This window comes from Coturnix japonica, chromosome 2, assembly GCF_054131305.1.
Source record: "Coturnix japonica strain WE chromosome 2, WE-NBRP24, whole genome shotgun sequence".
NCBI lineage: Eukaryota > Metazoa > Chordata > Aves > Galliformes > Phasianidae > Coturnix > Coturnix japonica.
Window position 1 is genome coordinate 116,860,273 of NC_140664.1, and position 17,919 is coordinate 116,878,191.

Sequence of the window (17,919 nt, forward strand, 5' to 3'; positions counted from 1 at the left end):
TTCTTAGCCAGTAAAAAGTACCAGAATATCTGGCAGGCATAGTGAAGGTCTTTTATTAATGGAAGGAAGCCTGATTCTATTTAAAAACAACTTCCACAGCAGTACAGCGTGCTCCAAGTTTCAAAAAGCAATATGTAGAAGAATAATGTTTATTGAACATTTTATATTCTGGGGTTCTCAATTTCTTCAAAACAAACACAGAATCAGAATGTGCTAGACAGCTTTTATTTCTTTATTTTCTTATTTAAACACTAAAGATGACCCCTCTTGTTTACAAGGCAGTCTGTCAGCTCCAGTGCCCATGGAGAAGAAGGTCCATGCTGCAACCATGCTGCTCTGGTCACAGAGCCAGCAGCAGAGGGACTCTGCTGCTTGGAAGCAGTGCCTGCTCCACATCTCCCAGCAATAGAGCAAAGCTTATTTTAACTAAGCTTTGATGGATAATAAATGTGTTCACAGCTGTGACAAGTTGAGGACCATACTTCTGGGTGATACGCAATTATATGCTTAAAGTTCTCCCCCTTCTCTCTCCTAAAATTTTCTTAATATTTCTAAAATGTTAATTTAATCTAATAGCAAAGATCTGTGAGGATAGAATTTGACTGCAGTTTGATACTATTTAAAATGAAAAGCATATTATAACAAACTGTGGCTCATTATCTTCACAAAGTACACATATTTTGCTATCAACAAGAAGATTAGAGTGAGTATGATGTCTGGAAAGGCATATCCAAAACAATAATCTAAAGAAGCAGCTGCCTCAGAAGCCACAAAATGCATTAGGGATCTAAATTCATTAGCTGTAGCTTCTGCACATGAAAACAAGCATCCCAGATCTGTGTGCGAAGCAGCTTAACTCCTGCCTTCCCATGTAGCACGCTCCAAGCTGAACGGACACCTTTTCTTGAAAAGAAAAATGGGAAACCAGAGCAAATCCCACCTTCTCCCCTTTATCTTCTAACCAGCCCGCTCAAGATGCAGTGAACGTGAGCTTTTGGCTCCGCAGCCTGAAGGTATTCCAGCTTCTGTCCATCACAAGAGCCCTCTCAGTTAGCTATGCTCACACTTGCTTGGGACACCTTAATCTTCCATTTGAAGCTGGATCCAGTATTCACACAGAAAGGAAAACATGCCCAGAACAGAGTTAAACCATCAGATGTAATGCTTACGAGCTGGCAGTAAGCACATGTATCTTTGTGCTATTTATGTTGATTTAAAATCATCTCCATTAAAGAAAACAAAAATCTAGAAGCACAACAGACACAGGGTAGGGAGTAGACACCGGTATTCCACTTTCCTTACTCCAAGGTCAATGCAGTTCAATGATTAATGCAGTATAACAGAAGCTCATATATCTTATGCTATTGGAGTAGAATCACTGTGCAGCCAAAGTAAACAGCAGTGGTCCTTCCAACTGGACTGTTTCACACTTCAGTGCTAGAAGATGTGCTAAGCCTATGCAGAACTAGACTTTGAGGTCTTCTACTTCTTGGATGAACGCTCCAATAAGCACAAGTATGCATTTCAAGAAGAACATTCTGTAACTTCAGGTTTTGGTTTTGAATCAAGTAGACAGATGTGTTTGACATACAGTGCTTTAACAATTCAGCTCCAGAGCATACCAAGAATACAAGCTTTCTCCTTTGCTGGCGGGTCATCTTAGGCAAATATGCTCAAAACATTTTGAGAACTGGATTTCAGAGATGCTGAATTCAATGTCTTGGATCATCCTTCCCTAATTTTGTATAATGTAGAGCACAAGTTGGAAACTGCATACGATATGTTCCTGGTTCTCAGTTCTAGTTTACAGAGCAGTAAAGCAGGAGTAAATTTTTATAGGTTCATAGCCAGTACATGCAGCTGAAATTTATATCCAGTTCCCCATCCAAATTAAGAGAGAGCACTGTTATGTGTATTTAATATCCACGTTTTAAAATATAATACTGGCTGCTCCCTACAATAGCTGTGCTAATGCTTTTATAAAGCAGATTGTCCTTATACACAGCTTTCTATCACTGCAAGACTTAAAGTTGAAATTATTTAGCAGAAATTCAGGCAGGTTCTCTTAAAAAAAACCTGAATTCCCTCTCAAAAAAAAGGGGAAAAAAAATCATGTAAACTGAAAGAAGAATAACAATTAATCCTACAGGTTCTAAGTTGTTCCTCTCCTTTACTCACCCTGAAATAGTAAACCTATGAGCTTGAGCTCCTGAACAACTGCATGTCTGTAGAGGTCTCAGTAAAGTAAGCTTTAGAATCATATGGTCAACTGAAAAAGAAGTGAGTTTATTGTACATATTTAATGGTAGTCAGATGCTTAAAGACTCTGTCATTAATCTGGAGGCAATTGGAAGAAAAAAAAGAAACAAAGAACCCCCCATCAAAGCAAACCAAAAGACACCCTCACAAATGATAGTGCTACTTTGTGCTCCTCCTGTTTGTACACATCCTCATAAACAAAATGAAAAAAATAAGAGTGAAGTGATCATGGTCACCCATCACCATTAAAAAAAAAACACAAAAAACTAAAGAATAACTGTGGAACTGACATCAGACACCCCTAATTTATAGGGGGGAAGCAGCATGGAAAACCTGAAGATCATTCAGCTGCTTGAGCAGCAATCAGAAAGCACGCTGTATTTTTGGCAAACACCAAAGATGAGTTGTGGTAAAAGCAGAAGACATTAAATTCAAGTGCAAAGGGAGGGATGTGTGTAAAATCAGCTCGACGTAACATTTCCTTTGCCAAAAATTAACGGTGATTAACATCTGTGTCAGGCTGAATGACTTCCACCAGACAGACAGCAACTACAGACACTAATGACAAAGGTTCCATTTGGAAAGAAAGATGTTTTAACTATGCTGTAAATTTATAAAAGACAGACTTTGACCTGAATTTATCATCTGCCAGGATAGCAACCTTGTCTCCTGGAAGACATTTTCCACCACTCTGCTTTTTGGTTAGTCCTGGATGTAAGTTCATCTTACAGCTTTTTTAGCACAAGTCTGATTTTCCTATCTATCTTCAGCAATTTCCTTTGCATCATAAAGCAAAGAACTTTTTACTCCTAGAAGAGATTTAATGACCAGTTTGAGTTGGGAAACAAAGTTTACTGTCAACATTTGAACATCCCTACTTTTACATTACAGAATCACAGAATGGCCCAAGCTGGAAAGGTCCTCAAGGATCATGAACATCCAACCCCCCTGCCACAGGCAGGGCCAACCAACCTCCCCATTTAATACTAGACCAGGCTGCTCAGGGCCCCATCCAACCTGGCCTTGAACACTGCCAGGGACGGGGCATCCACAACCTCTCTGGGCAGCCTGTTCCAGCAACTCACCACCCTCACATTAAAGAACCTCCCCCTAACACCCAACCTAAATCTTACCTCCTTTAACTTAAAACCATTACCCCTTGCCCTGCTGTTATCTACCTTTTCAAAGAGTAAACTCCCCTCCTGTTTATAGGCTCCTTCATTACATTTTGCTGTTGCCGCCATTATTTTTATTTCTTATATTCCATCCACAGTTTGCTTTAAGAATGTATTACAGACCAACTGACCGAGGCACTGTGTATGGGAGTAAAGCTGTCAGAACTCAGGTGTCAACAACAGTCAGAATACTATAAACAAATGTTAAAGAATACTGCAGTGTCTATGCAAATACATCACTGCAGAACAATCAGGTCCAAGGAATGCCTTGATCTTTCCAGTGGAGAAGTTTCTAGTGGAGGAGCGGGGGATTAAGAAAAATAAATAAATCAGAAAGAAAAAAGAGAGAAAAAAAGGATTTTCTTCATCAGTGTTTCTTCTTCCATCGCTATTTACAAAAGCTTTCAAATCAGTGGGATGAAACCTCTCAGGAGCATTTTGGAGACAGGTACCCATAGAAAGTGACTATTATACATCAGCTTGGAAGGCAGTTAATATGAAAAACAGGAATGCAGCTCCAACCAATATTTTTTTAGAGAGCTGGCAGCAAACTGTCAGATGCATGTGTGACCTCAAAACAACCTTTTGCCAGATGCCTCTTTAACCTCTTACAATTACATTAATTTCTACAGAGATCGGTACGTTTTACTGTTTTCCTCCTTTGGTTATGCAACCTAAAATGCTTCATTCCGTGCATTTTTTTATCTACCTTAAAGCTCCAAAAGAACAATCGCTAATACACAGTCAAATGTTTAAATATCCCCCTCCCCCCACCCCCCCCCCCCCCCGAAATAAAACTGCTGTAAAAGTTGAACAAAACAAGTCTTTAGCATTTTGGGACCAAGATAGCACGTAGCCTAACCATCAATTAAAATAAAGCACTGTTTTAACATCATTTTCAATAAATGTTTATCATTAAAAAGTAGGATAAATAACCTACATTTAAATCAGTGGAAGCCAACACAATGATTCAAACTTTGTCTGCACGGAAATATGTAAGAAAGGGCATTTTGGGAAATTTAAGTCATTTACAGAAACACTTATTTTTTCAAATTAAACAAAATAAGACATATCATGAATGTGTTTTCCGGGGCTCAGGCCTTAGAAAGCATAAAGACAGAGATGTAATGAAATGAAAAATAGGTCACATATACTGAAGTGCTAAAACTTCTAACATCTGACTTGTGGCTGAGATAACTGTTGTAAAATCTGGGGGTACATAATTAAGTAAGCAATTAAAAATACTCTGACAAAGGAAATCAACACTTTGATGAAGCAGTAAAAAAAAAAAAAAGGAAGATTCCCAGCACTGTACAAAACCTAGGAAAAAATATATATATATTTCCTTTGAGAAATATACCTACTTACACGGCGAAACAATGAATTTCAGTTGTTCTGTAACCCAGTTCCTTTAATCTGCATAAGAGATGCTGACTGAGTTCACTCAACCAAATCACTGCTGGCTTTCAGAATACAATCAACACATGCTTTTCAACAGTATTAATATAGCATGAAGCTTGTGCTTCTAATTATTCATGTTTTTGCATTCTGTTTTTCCCCCTGCTGTAAAATATGCAAATTTACCTCTTTGTGTTATTTAGGTCCCACATGGGCCTCAACAGATCAGCTTGGAAGGAATTACAAGCCAACATCGAGATACATGCTGTCAACATTTCAAGCTTCATTATTTTTATTAGACTGGAATGCCATTATAAATTTGATATTAGGCTTTAAAAAGCTTTTTATACATCTGATGAAAACCTACAGTCTAATAAAATGGTGCACTGATAATTACTATTACTCGACTTTCTGGGTGTCTCTGTGTGTGTGGGCATATGAAGGAGACAGAGAAAAGCACTACAACTACCAGATACAAGAGAAATCACCATCTAGTGGTACTACTGAAAAATGCAGTTTGTTTTTGTTTAAAATTAGTACCCAAGAGGATTAGTTTGACTTCATTACTGAATGAAGGGTAGCCATTACCTCCTTATGCAACTAAAGATCAGTAACAGGAGAGGCCCGTTTCTTCTCTGTCTGAATTCTCCCCCTCCCTTTTCAGTCAACACTGACTGAAAAAACTCAGTACCCAGATGAGCTACTACCTCTTTTTTTCCAGTATAGAATCCAGAAAGTAGTGATTCGAGAAACAGGTCACTTAATACAATCAACACAGGCTCCTCAGCAGTGTTAATATAGCATGGCATACACCAAAACATTTACTTAGATTGGCATAGTCTAAAGCATATATTCTTTAGACTAAATATATATATATATGTATTAGATATAGATATCTGAAGATATATATATAAAATTTCCCCAAAATCTGTTTGTCACAAAGTTAGCATTAAATATTGTGAATTTCTTCAGTGTAGCAGCAAGTTATTTGAAAACACTGCAGCGTTCCAGTCTTCCTTACTAGCAGCACTAAAAGCTCCTTCAATATTAATAACAAAACAGTGTAAAGATTCACAGGATTTGAGTCATAGAAAAAAAACAGCTGCAGTAACACTGAGATCTTACAGATCTCTTGGTGCATTTCCTCTTTGAGGTACACGCACGCAAGAGAAAAACCAACAAGCTATTTGAATTGCGCTAATAAAGCAGTAGGGATGTAGTCCTATGATTTAGAAGAGCCAGTATATTATATTTCCTTTTTGTAACATTCTTAGTTCTGGAAGATTTAATAACTACAGATTTATCTCAGAAGCAAACATGTTAAAAGTTCTTCAAAATATACACAGAGACCTATATAACTAAGATTAACATGTAAATAGTATTTTATTTTAAGATGTATTTATATGTCAGGAAACAATTAGGTGACCCTGACTTCATGACACAATTTATCCAGTTCTTCCACGACAAAAAGAGCCCCAAAGAATATCTGTATGTATGATACATTAATGGGAACACAGAAATGGAGGGTGGGGGGATTGGTACATGTCCTGCTCTTTAGAAAAGCAGAGCAAGAACTAAAGACTGATTGGTGTTGATCACTTGACTTTTCATATCTTCAACATAGATGACTTCCTGATTATGCCTATTAAGGCTGGGCTTGGTCACCACCACCAGACCTGTTCTGCTCTCCTTCCTCACGCAGTATAGGTCTGTGCCTCTGAGTTCTGACTTGCTTGCCAAACACACATGAAAACAGCACTGTTGCCTCAATTTTTCAATCACTAATTTTGGAAAGAGATAAGAACTACAGATCGCATGCATCTTCCTCCAATGATGGGAGATTTTTAGCTGTGTGCAAAACCAACACACTAGCATTAATGTGTCTTCTTCCACATAGCTATAATAAACCAAATGGATGGTAGAAGGGAATTCATTTTGCAGATAAACTGTAATTTGATAATTTCTCTACAGGTCTCTTTGAGACTTTGAGTAGGATTCCTGAATACCCTCATTAATGGTGCATGGCATGAAAAACCTTGAAAAGGATCCGCGACAGACAAACTTCTCCTGCCTACAACAGTGAAACTCAGAAGCAAGCATTCTCTGAAGATGTATTTTTTTCTCTTCTTTTTTTTCCTCCATGAAAGAGAAGCAAAATGCTTTCTCCCTTCTCCACAGAGTATTGGTGAACAAGGTTTTGGTTATTTTGATGTGTTTTTTTCCCTCCCTCACATGCTTCAAATTAAAGACTGGGTTTAAAAACCAACCTGAAACACAACATTTAGCTCTGACCCCCTTTTAAGACTGTTCACTGCCTAAGGCAGTATTCAGGCTTACAACCTGAAGATGCAGTCGTAAGAACAGCTGTCCTATAGTTACTACTAAGATTTGCTAATGACTTCAGTACTGGTATTCCAGAATGCTTTACATCTCATTTTGAAAAGAGTCAATACCTCCCATATCCAAGCAATAAAAATCAAACTAGGAGAATAACTATTCCTAGACAAAACTTCTACATCTACTTAGGTGCCAACCTATAATTCTGCAGCTGCTTCTGACCAGCAGGACACTGATGTGCTCCACTGACAAGACTGGCAGCAGTTCTTCTGACAAGGAAAAGTTTGGATGAAAAGACAATATTCTATCTCATCACAGCCTGCAAAATTAACTGCTATCCAAGGAAAAAAAAATAGTAAGTAGAAATAACAGAAGATTCAAGCATACTTGATAGTTCTTCGGTTCATGTTTAAGAAATTGCTTTAATACAGATTTGTAGGAATAAAGTTTAAATAGTTACAACATTTCAAGGAAAAGGAATGAAGCTAAATTAAATACAGAATCAGGGTGAACAGTTGTGGCAGATAAGCAGCCTTTACATGCAGAGCTCTCTGTTGCAGAATTGGAGATTTTGGTCTCCAAGCTTTTGGGGGATGATGGTGCTCTCCCCTTCAATCCTTCCACAGTGCAAGAGCTGGAATTATTTAACATAGTCATCAAAACCAAGGTGAGAAGACAAGTTCATATGAAGAAAATCCAGGGGAAGACAACCGTTTAACATGACAACACAGTCACATATGCGAAAGTGGAGCTATTTTAACAATTGTGGATATTTGTTTTAAGAACATGAGTAAGTTATCCTAAGAATGAGCTCTAGTAGTCTCACATTGTTAGACTCTGATACTTCAGAGGCTTTCCTCACTTAAGAACGCTCAAATACCACTTACATAGCTTCCTATAAGATTCTTGAAAAGAACTCAGTTAATCAGAGCAACAGAAATTGAATACTGATGATGACAGTTTTACAAGGAGAAAAATACAAATTTTCAGAAGAGGAAAAAGGATCAGTTACAGCACTACAGCAATAAATTCTGTTTCTCCTGTGTGCCTGAGCCATCCTATAGAACCATGACAGAACTTACTTAAAGGTGCAGATTTAGCCTGACCACAGGCAAGTACACTTCAGATTAAGTTTTGAATAACAGACTTGGAAAATCCTAAACTGCTTAGTTTTCAGCAAACTAATCAGAAGTCACATTCTGAATCAGAACATCTGCATCCACTGTGTGACTAGCAATACGCAGGCATATCTCGCCTTCTAGCATAAAAAGACTTCGGGGGATTACATTAGAAGAAGGGAAACTAACAACTGTAATAAGATATTCTCTCTGCAACTAACCATAAAGTTAGAAGCCGCAACTCTGAGGTTTCTTGTTCTGAAAAGAACTAACGTTTCATTGTTTAAAACATGAGGGGAAAATAAGAAATTGTATTTTCCATGATCTTGAAGAAGTCTGTCCCTATTCAAAAAAGAATGGGGAGAAATAAAGCTTTAGCTGTTTAGCCTGTGTTCCAGTCAGCTTACTTGAGGAAAAGCAAAAATTCTGAGTTACTTTTATCATGGCTTCTTTTAACTCTTTTCTCTTGGTCTAAGCATCTCAAAGACCTTTCTGCGTTTCAAAGATGACAAGAATTATGACATACAGAAGCATCACTTACCCACAATAACAAATCCATCTGCTTCTCTCTCTTGCACTGTAATTTTCTTTGAATCTTGACCTTTTCGGAAGAAGCTGAACATAGTCTCTTTTTCTCTTCTTCTAGCTTGTTATCTAAAATGAAGATAATTTATGTTAAATAAATATAAAATAGAAGAATTTAACATAAAAAATCCATACAACCCCAAACACCAAATACATGATATTACTGATAGATCTTTATTACCAGATTTGAAATATCAGGCACATAAAACAGAGTTCCACGTTGGTATAGCAATTGACTTCAATAGGTAAAAAGTATAATTTACAAAAGGGTTTTTTATGAAGTTAAGACTGGAATAAATCAATTTAAAAAGCAAACAACTTATCTTTCTAATGGAAAATGGAAGAAGAAAACTCTCTTCATCATTTATTAAGCACCTTTCCATATTCTTTTGTGGAGCTGAATTGTTGTTACACAAGTTTTCCCACCAGAGTTAGATCTCAAGGTTTTAAACCCCAAAGCCCAAAACATGATCCTACAGGAAAAGCAGTTTCATAATGCAGCAGTATTTGAGTGAAGCAAATTACACCATATTAAGTATCTGTGCATCAGGTACAAAGGCACTAATAAAAAATAAATACATATGCAATCATAGCATAGCATTCATTTTCATTTTTCCAGTTCATAAGTCTTACATACAGCTTAATGCTTGGGAATATTCCCTTAAACCACAATACAATCAAGCAGCTTTTTCATAACAATAAACTATTCTATGATAAGAACCTTCCAAACAGACTGCAACTATGACTTAACATCAGCTGGAACAAAACAGGTAAAGCATAATAGTAATGGGATAAGAGTGTCAGCTGTAAATGATTGTGCTCAGTATCTCTCTCAGGAAAGAAAGATTTGAAGCAATTTTAGCAGCTTAAAGAGGACAAACTCATGTGGAGAAGCCTGACAAGCATTAGCCAAAAGACAGCCAGATGGGCCAGCTATGAAGCACACCATGTATTTGGATAAACCAAAAAACATCCTACACAAATTATCTAATTATTCTGAACTCTGAAGATGTAGAATCAAGGAAGGGCCATTCCTTAAAATAAAGAGAACTAAAAGTTATAAGGAAAGCTTCATTAGCAAGCCCCACTCTAGCCAAAATTAACAATAGAACCACATGAAGAATGTATTTACAGGTTCGGCTTACTTAGAGACAACCAGTTTCTAATCCAAAAATCCATAAAGCAATGAATAAATCCTAATATATACAAACAGGAAGAGCCAAATCTAAAGAAAAGAGGTATACTCTAGTGATAATATTATTTTACACTAAGTAAAAAAGGAATCATTATGAGTGAAATATAGAAAATTACAATGCTAGCCTTTATATTTAAAAATAATAATAAAAAGGATTAAATAATTCGCCCAAATTCCTCCCTTCCCACCCAAGTATCTGTGATCCCATAAGCAAGACTCACTGTGCCCTGCCCGGTGACCTGCAGTAATTTACTTCACAACCAGCCCTGACTATTCACCGCGTATGAACTGCCTCCCACCCTGCCGTTACAAGCATATCAAATCCTTCCACAGAGCACAGCACACAGAGACCTTTATGAAGCGCAAGCGTTGGCTTTCAAGAATGGTGTATAAATAGAATGTGGTGAAAACCAGCAATAATTCAAAGCGTGGAGTGATACCTCCGAATGAAACGCAGAGCAGCCCAAAGGCTGGCCAGCTTCTGCTGGCTTATGCTGATGCAGTGGAATTTCTATCAGTCAAATAAACCACACTGATGCATGCAAGAACACACCGAGCCAACCAGCCTCAGATACGCAGTCATACAAAAAGAATGAATGTTACTTATGTGCACTTTATTCTTTTGCACACATTTCCTTACCTCGGCGCGTGAAATACTGGTTTTCCAGTCCTATGGAGATTACACAGCAGTAACCCCCTAATTGCCTCCTTTATTCCTTACCTTCCCCCCACACCCAGGCTCAACACATGGCGCCAGCAGCATATTCCATTTTTTAGCCCATAGGGAATAAGTCTTCTCCTGCTACCAATTAAGGTTGTCAGTCCCATAGCTCAAGCGGTAAAAACCTGTGCTGCTATGCTCAAGAGTCAGGTTTCCGCTCCAGTGATGTATGAAGGAGAGGCAGTCGTGGAACAGTTTAAAATGCAACTTTACCTTCTTCCCAAGCACACAACAACAAGAAGTGAAATCAACTCGATGTATAAAATCTCACAGGTAGCTTTGGGAGAGACTCCAATTGCAGGGAGCCACTCCAAGGTGCCAGAGCTGCAGCTGCTCCAATCATTTCTTTTTCCTCACTGAGATCTGCATTACTTTACAGTTTTCACCTCTTCCAAACAGTGACCTCCCTTCACTTTCACATGCACAAAGTAAAGCGTCTTACTAAGTGCATATGTAATATCCACACAAACAAGACAGGAGGCATTTCAATTCACAAAATCACAGAATGGCCTGGGTTGAAAAGGACCGCAATGATCATCCATTTCCAACCCCCTGCTATGTGCAGGGTCATCAACCACCAGACCAGGCTGCCCAGAGCCACATCCAGCCTGGCCTTGAATGCCTGCAGGGATGGGGCATCCACAACCTCCTTGGGCAACCTGTTCCAGTGCGTCACCACCCTCTGTGTGGAAAAACTTCCTCCTATTGGAAGGCCACGCTGAGGTCTCCCCAGAGCCTTCTCTTCTCCAAGCTAAACGAGCCCAGTTCCCTCAGCCTTCCTTCACAGGAGAGGTGCTCCAGCTCTCTGACCATCTTAGTGGCCCTATCTTTGAAGAAGATAAGCAATAAGTACAATTTGATAGAGCCAACTTAGCTTTACAAGCACTTTCAAAGCCTGGATTTTAGCCCGTCCCTGACAGAAATCAAGCTTTTTCTCAGTATCCTATTTTTTCTCCTGTAAACCTGTAGCGCCCTTGGGTCTGCCTCAACAACTTCCCTTTTTTCAGTATCCATCCTCAACACAATGATTAAATAAGAGCTGAAAAAAAAAAGAGACAAAAAGCAGAGTCGCATAAAGTGTGGCATATATATAGGAAAAGGATGGGCAGCACCGTGATATCCGCAGTCTTTGCTCTCTTCTTTATCAGCTGTGGTACTTCAGAGGCGAACACAAATCTCTCCAGCAATATGAAATGCAGACGTTAGGTTTCCTGAATTACATGTTAAAAACAGAACAAAGAAACACAGAGCTGAATGAAAACACACGCGCTCTTGAAGATAAGAACACAGTTTAAGCACTTGCAGAGTCAGGCTCAGTCTTACTACTTGTAGATAAGATGAGGCTTCATTTCACAAAAGCTGAGAACAACCAACTTTGGCACAAATTTAGTTTAAAGTTAAGTTTGATGTTGGGGAATTTGGATGCATGGTCACATAAATTAGAGAGAAAAAAAAAACACGTGACATCTTTGCTTTTAAAAAGCTGTCAGCATGAAACCAGAGACAACACACCCACTATTCAGAGAGTGCCACATTCCTTGCAGTAATGCCTCCTATACAGCACACCACTTTCCTCTTTCCAGATGGGTTTAATTTTATTTCTATAGGAGACCTGAAAATTGAATTCACTGCCTAAAGATAAAAATCTCCCTTGGAAGGAATATACAATTCCCTTCTCCTCGTGTTTCCCCCTCAACACAAAAGGGGACGTATTTTTTCCTTTCTCCAGTTTCAATTGTTGGTAGTTAAAAATAACGCTTTTGGCATCGCTTCAGTCATTAGTGGGTAATAAAGTGTGAGCTGTAGCAATGCTGTGAGATTGGAAGAAGTATTTTGTCTTTATGTGAGGCTCAGAGAACATACATGGCACTGGGCAATGATGAGTTACAGAGCCGCACACAGGGGTTAATGTATTTCTGGTGCATTTTGTCAATCTCCTTTGACAAGAGGTATGGGAGACCTTTGAGCCAAACCAATACATTACATCCAATAAGTTTCCTGTATATATAAGGATTTTAACCTATTTAGCGCTATGTTTTTTAGCATTTTCCAGCATGTTCGCAAGTAACATGGAAAGATAATGTAATGTTAAAAAAAATAAATGCTTGGGAACGCTGCAATAAAAACACCAGTACTTCAATAAATTATGAAATGAGGGCAGAAAAGACACAAAGGCTGATTTCAAAGAGAAGCAGAATAATTTGAAACCAGCTGTCTAAGCTGTAGGACCCGTGGAAAGAGAAAACTGGGCATAAGGGCAATTCTCTCAGCTATATCAGCATGTGCTATGACTGATCACTACATTAGCAACAAGAAAATGAGCAGCGTTCACAGCCCTGTATGGCCCACTTATAACATGAAACCAACTAATTCAGAGTCAAGAACGTGTGTGTCAAAAAGACTCCCCTGTGACATCAAAAGAATTGAAAAACTTCTGGCCTAATAAAGGTTTGTGCAAAAATGGGAAGAAGGAAGAAAACCCGAGACAAATCATTTATTTACTGCCACTAACTCCAGTCACACTCTTCTAGTTTATGGATTTCATGAAGATAAGCGTCAAGAGAAACACAAATACAGAAATGGGATATACATTTCCTAACACGCTAATAAAGTCACTAGAATATATATACATATATTTATTGGCAAAGTTCTAATTGAGGACCTGAATTACTCAGTTCTGATGCAACCTCAGCTACCCTCATAAAAAACACACAAAGACGTGGAACCACAGAACAACAACCACGATTAAGGAGACAAACAGAAAGGCAGAGGTGAACCAGGCCTGGCCAGGCTGCTGGGAACAGTCAAAACACTGAAGAAACCAGCAGATAAAAAAGAAAGCCAGGCTTTCACCAGATGCAATACCTAATTGCCTGACATCACGGAATCACAGAATTGTAGGGGTTGGAAGGGACCTCTAGAGATCATCGAGTCCAACCCCCCTGCCAAAGCAGGCTCCCTACACCATGTCACACAGGTAGGCATCCAGGCAGGTCTTGAATATCTCCAGAGAAGGAGACTCCACCACCTCCCTGGGCAGCCTGTTCCAGTGCTCCGTCACCCTCACTGTAAAGAAGTTCTTCCACACATTTGTGCGGAACTTTCTATGCTGTACTTTCATCCCATTACCCCTAGTCCTGTCCCCACGCACTACTGAAAAGAGACCAGCCTCACCACTATGGCTCCCACACCTCAGGTATTTATAGACCTGGATCAAGTCCCCTCTCAGCCTTCTTTTCTCAAGGCTAAATAGACCCAGTTCCCTAAGTCTCTCCTCATAGGGGAGATGCTCCAGGCCCTTCACCATCTCAGTGGCTCTCCACTGGACTCTTTCCAAGAGATCCCTGTCTTTTTTGTACTGGGGAGCCCACTTCTTTCTCTGCAAACCCTCACAGCAAACCTGCAGTGGCAACCCAGCATGACAGAGATGCGACGCTACTGACAACAGGGCACAGCATCACGGTGATGCTCCAACCAGACACAACAGCCCCAGGAGCGGCGCTTTGCAGCGGGCTGCTGCACCTTCATGCCACGTTTCCTTTGCAGCTCTTAAGAGACGCTGATGCGACAAGGACCAAATGAAGCGCTGAGAGATGAGCGGCAGAGCGACCCTGAGGGGATGACAGCGCAGGGGACAGCGGGACGGGAAAGGAAATGAGAAGGACGTGGAAGAGCCGCAGAGCTGCCCTGCCGGCTTCCCCGGGGCTCGGCCACCTCCCACCGGCCTCTCCACAACCTGCACAACCCCGGCCCTCCCTCATTCCCCCGTTACCCACCAGCCACCGCCGCCCGCCGCTTCCGGCTCCGTGAGACGACACCGCCGCCACCCCGGGCTTCGAGAGCCGCCCGCGGCGCGCTGCCATGACGCCATAGCAAAGCGCCGAGCTGATTGGCGATCCCCGTTGCCAGGGATAACGGGAGGCGGCGGGGCGCAGCGCGGGAAGGAGCGGCCGCCATGGGCGATGTGCACGAGGCGCCGCGGCCGCGCATTGGGGCCGCTCAGCTGGCGCAGCACATCGGGCGGCCCGTGTGCTTCGTGGGCCGCGTCGAGAAGGTCCGTACCCAGCCCCGCACCGCACCTCACCGGGCGGTCCCAACACTGCGGCCTTGCCCTGGGCTGGCTGCATTCTCCCTGCGGGCCCGTCCGCCCGCTCGTCTTTCGGCCGCTGCTGAGCGCACGGCGTCGTTTCTCTTGTAGATTCACCCGACGGGGAAACTTATCGTTCTGTCGGATGGAGAAGGCTGCAACGCCACGGTGGAGCTGAGCGAACCCGTAAGTAACCCCGGTGTGTCGTTGGGAAGGTTTGGCTGCAGTGCAGGCAGGTTTCATTCCCCCACACCAGATACATCTCTGTTTGGATACCTCGGCTTACTCTGTTCATTGCTTGTAGCGTGCTGTGTTTCACTGCATGTCTTGCCTTACTTTTCCTTTCACTTTCTTCCTTCACCTCTTTACTGACCGTTTTCCTGCCCCTAACAGAATGCTTCACAGAATCATAGAATGGCCTGGGTTGAAAAGACCACAGTAATCATCTATTTTCAACCCTCTGCTCTGTGCAGGGTCACCAACCACCAGACCAGGCTGCCCAGAGCCACATCCAGCCTGGCCTTGAATGCCTGCAGGGATGGGGCATCCACAGCCTCCTTGGGCAACCTGTTCCAGTGCATCACCCTCTAAGCACCCTAAGCATCCTGTACTTTCTGAGAATAAGTAAAAAAACCCCTCAAGAATATGTTGTTTTTAAGAGTCTTGGATTGCTATTTCCTGTGCAGCAATACTGCTTCCTTTGTAACCAAGTACCAGAAAAGTTTCAGGGTAAGATAAAAACTTTAACTTTTTTTTTCCTTATTCAACAAAAGGCTTGTTATCTAAGAACTAAGTAATTCTGGGTGGTACCTCCTGTATCTAGAATTACGTTAGTCTCTGGCACAGATGATAATTCCTTAGCTTTTATAGAGTTCTTTAGTTGACTAAGTTATGAATGCAATTCATTCAGATCTGGATTTTAATTGTCTCTGTTGCCCTAGATCAATCTGTCCAGTGTCTAAATGACATGGTTCATATACCTGCAAAGTTCTACCTTCCCTCTGCTGCTGCTTCGTGTGTAGGTACTACCTACATGAAGGTGTTCTACCTTCTCCTGTGTAGGTACTGAATTGCCTATTACCAAAAACAGCAAATCTGTAAGAGGTGCAAAGCTTTTTCTTTTCCCTTCCCTGTTTTCCCCCCTCAGTACTAACATATGGCTTGACATAGAACAGCACCTGTTGTAATGAATAAACCTTCAGAGAGCTCCTAGTTTCAGTGTTTAGAGTGGAAACAGCAGCTAATTTGCTGGTGCTAATTTCATTTCTGGTGTGTCCTGCAGCTGGATGAAGAGATCTCAGGAATTCTGGAAGTGGTGGGAAGAGTAACAAATCAGGCAACCATCATGTGCATGTCATACGTCCAGTTCAGGGAAGACAAAAGTCCATTTGGTAAGTAAGGATATATGTTATGGCAAATTAATTTTGTGTTCTGAACATTTATTTAGTAAATAAGGAGAGCATTATCCCTTCCTGTGGACATGATCATTCTTCAAGCTGCCTAATACAGCGTGGGGTATATAAAGAGACAACGGCATCAGGAAAAATTACATACTCAATACACTTTTTTACTGCCAAACTGTAGGGGCTGATTCAAGGCCTTAGCTGATCTAGATCGTTGCCATAAGTCTGATTGTTGTCCCAGTTACACAGTTCTTTGTCCTTCTTGCCTGGTGTCTTGTCTTGTGTGATTGTCCAGTTAGCGGGCCTAAAAATAATCCCTCAGAAAGAAAGCAATGAGAATATGGCAGGCTTGGGAAACTGGGAACGTAGGGGAAGGAGAACACTCAGCTGTATTGCTTTAAAATTGGCTGTGCTTTAATGCTGTAATTTACTAGTAAGAAATTTAAGTTAAGCTTCTTCTATTTTTGTCCCCTTTCAGATCTGGAAATCTACAGTGAAGCACTGAAAATTATTCATGAATTCCCTGAGTATTTCCCCTTCGGTACTGGGAGGAATTGATTCTTCTTAGAGCTTCAGTTGTGCAGTATTACCTTGGCTGTCTTGCCTGACAGCATGGTAAGAGTTACATTAGTTTCCAACAAATATACTAAGAAGATGCTACTACACGTGCCACGTGTGGCCAATGAAATATCTTTTCTTACTAACTTCTGTTTGAATTAGCTTAGCAAGAAGCAGAACATTTCTGTGGCTGTCTTACTGTCTGTATATATTTAACCCTTCTGCATTCATGAGGAATGCTCTCTTGCAGGATTTGATTTGCTAGAAATTGAAGTTTTATAGGCATCTTTTCCATTGTCCACAGAGGTCCTATGGATACTTAACACAAAATTCATACTGAAGATATTTGGTGGGGTTTTAATGTAAAGATATTTTAAAATTTCTTTTGCTTTGATATAAATTTATTGAACGTGGAAGGGGAAAGATTTGTTTTGTATCTTGATAATGGTCACTTCTCCAATAAAGAAAAAACTATGACTACGTTCAACTACTTGTGGTAGTATTATATCTAATGAGTGCTATTTATAATGATTCATGATGATTCCTGTTCCATTTTACTTAAGTAATTTAATTTTAACGAAGTGGAGCACAAGGTACTTGCCTTTTGCACTGATGTTAAACAGTTGAGAGATGCAAGTGTCTGATTAGGCTTCACACATAAAGCCCCCATCACAACCTTCATTCTTGGTGGATGTCAAGGCAGAAGTACCAGGACAAGAAGGTCCCTATGGCATGATAGCATACTCTGTTCCATAGTACTATCGCTGCTGTGTTTTAGTGTCACTGCCAACAACTATGTGCTTGTTTTATTGGAATTTAACTCTTCAGAATTACTCTACCATAGCAAAAAAATCTATTTTGTGCATGTATATACATTCTGTAAAACATCATATGCAAGTAGTTCTTATTAAGGTTATCTGAGCCCAATAAAATGGATTCTACCACTAGATGGCTGTAGCACTTCACCCTGACACAGAGACTATCCTTGGATATAGGATCTTGTGTGTAAATATTTGATCACATCTAAGTGGTAAATGCTACAGTTTTCCTTTGTCTGTCAAGACTTCTATCCCAGAGCAATGG

At 40.4% G+C, this 17,919-nt stretch overlaps 2 protein-coding genes across 9 annotated transcripts in view; one reads left to right on the plus strand and one right to left on the minus strand.

Annotated features, from left to right (window-relative positions):
- The window catches only part of UMAD1 (UBAP1-MVB12-associated (UMA) domain containing 1), a 62,297-nt gene extending 47,672 nt beyond the window's left edge, over positions 1–14,625 (minus strand). Inside the window, exons 1-3 of one of the 8 annotated variants that reach the window (XM_085538588.1) lie at positions 14,565–14,625; positions 10,789–11,615; positions 8,829–8,941 (exon numbers count right to left, since the gene is read on the minus strand). In XM_085538588.1, the coding sequence (XP_085394714.1) occupies positions 8,829–8,910 (82 nt within the window). In that variant the 5' untranslated portion in view covers positions 8,911–8,941; positions 10,789–11,615; positions 14,565–14,625. Of the gene's footprint in view, positions 1–8,828; positions 8,942–10,255; positions 10,401–10,707; positions 11,616–11,900 lie in introns of those variants that run through there. The other 7 variants (XM_085538587.1, XM_015853593.2, XM_085538590.1 and 4 more) reach the window with 7 other exon arrangements.
- A 73-nt stretch (positions 14,626–14,698) lies between these two features.
- RPA3 (replication protein A3) lies at positions 14,699–17,323 on the plus strand. The gene is made up of 4 exons (XM_015853596.2): positions 14,699–14,842; positions 14,987–15,061; positions 16,158–16,266; positions 16,757–17,323. The coding sequence occupies exons 1-4, from the start codon at positions 14,744–14,746 to the stop codon at positions 16,834–16,836; spliced, it is 363 nt and encodes a 120-aa protein (XP_015709082.1). The 5' UTR covers positions 14,699–14,743; the 3' UTR covers positions 16,837–17,323.
- Positions 17,324–17,919: the final 596 nt, after the last annotated feature.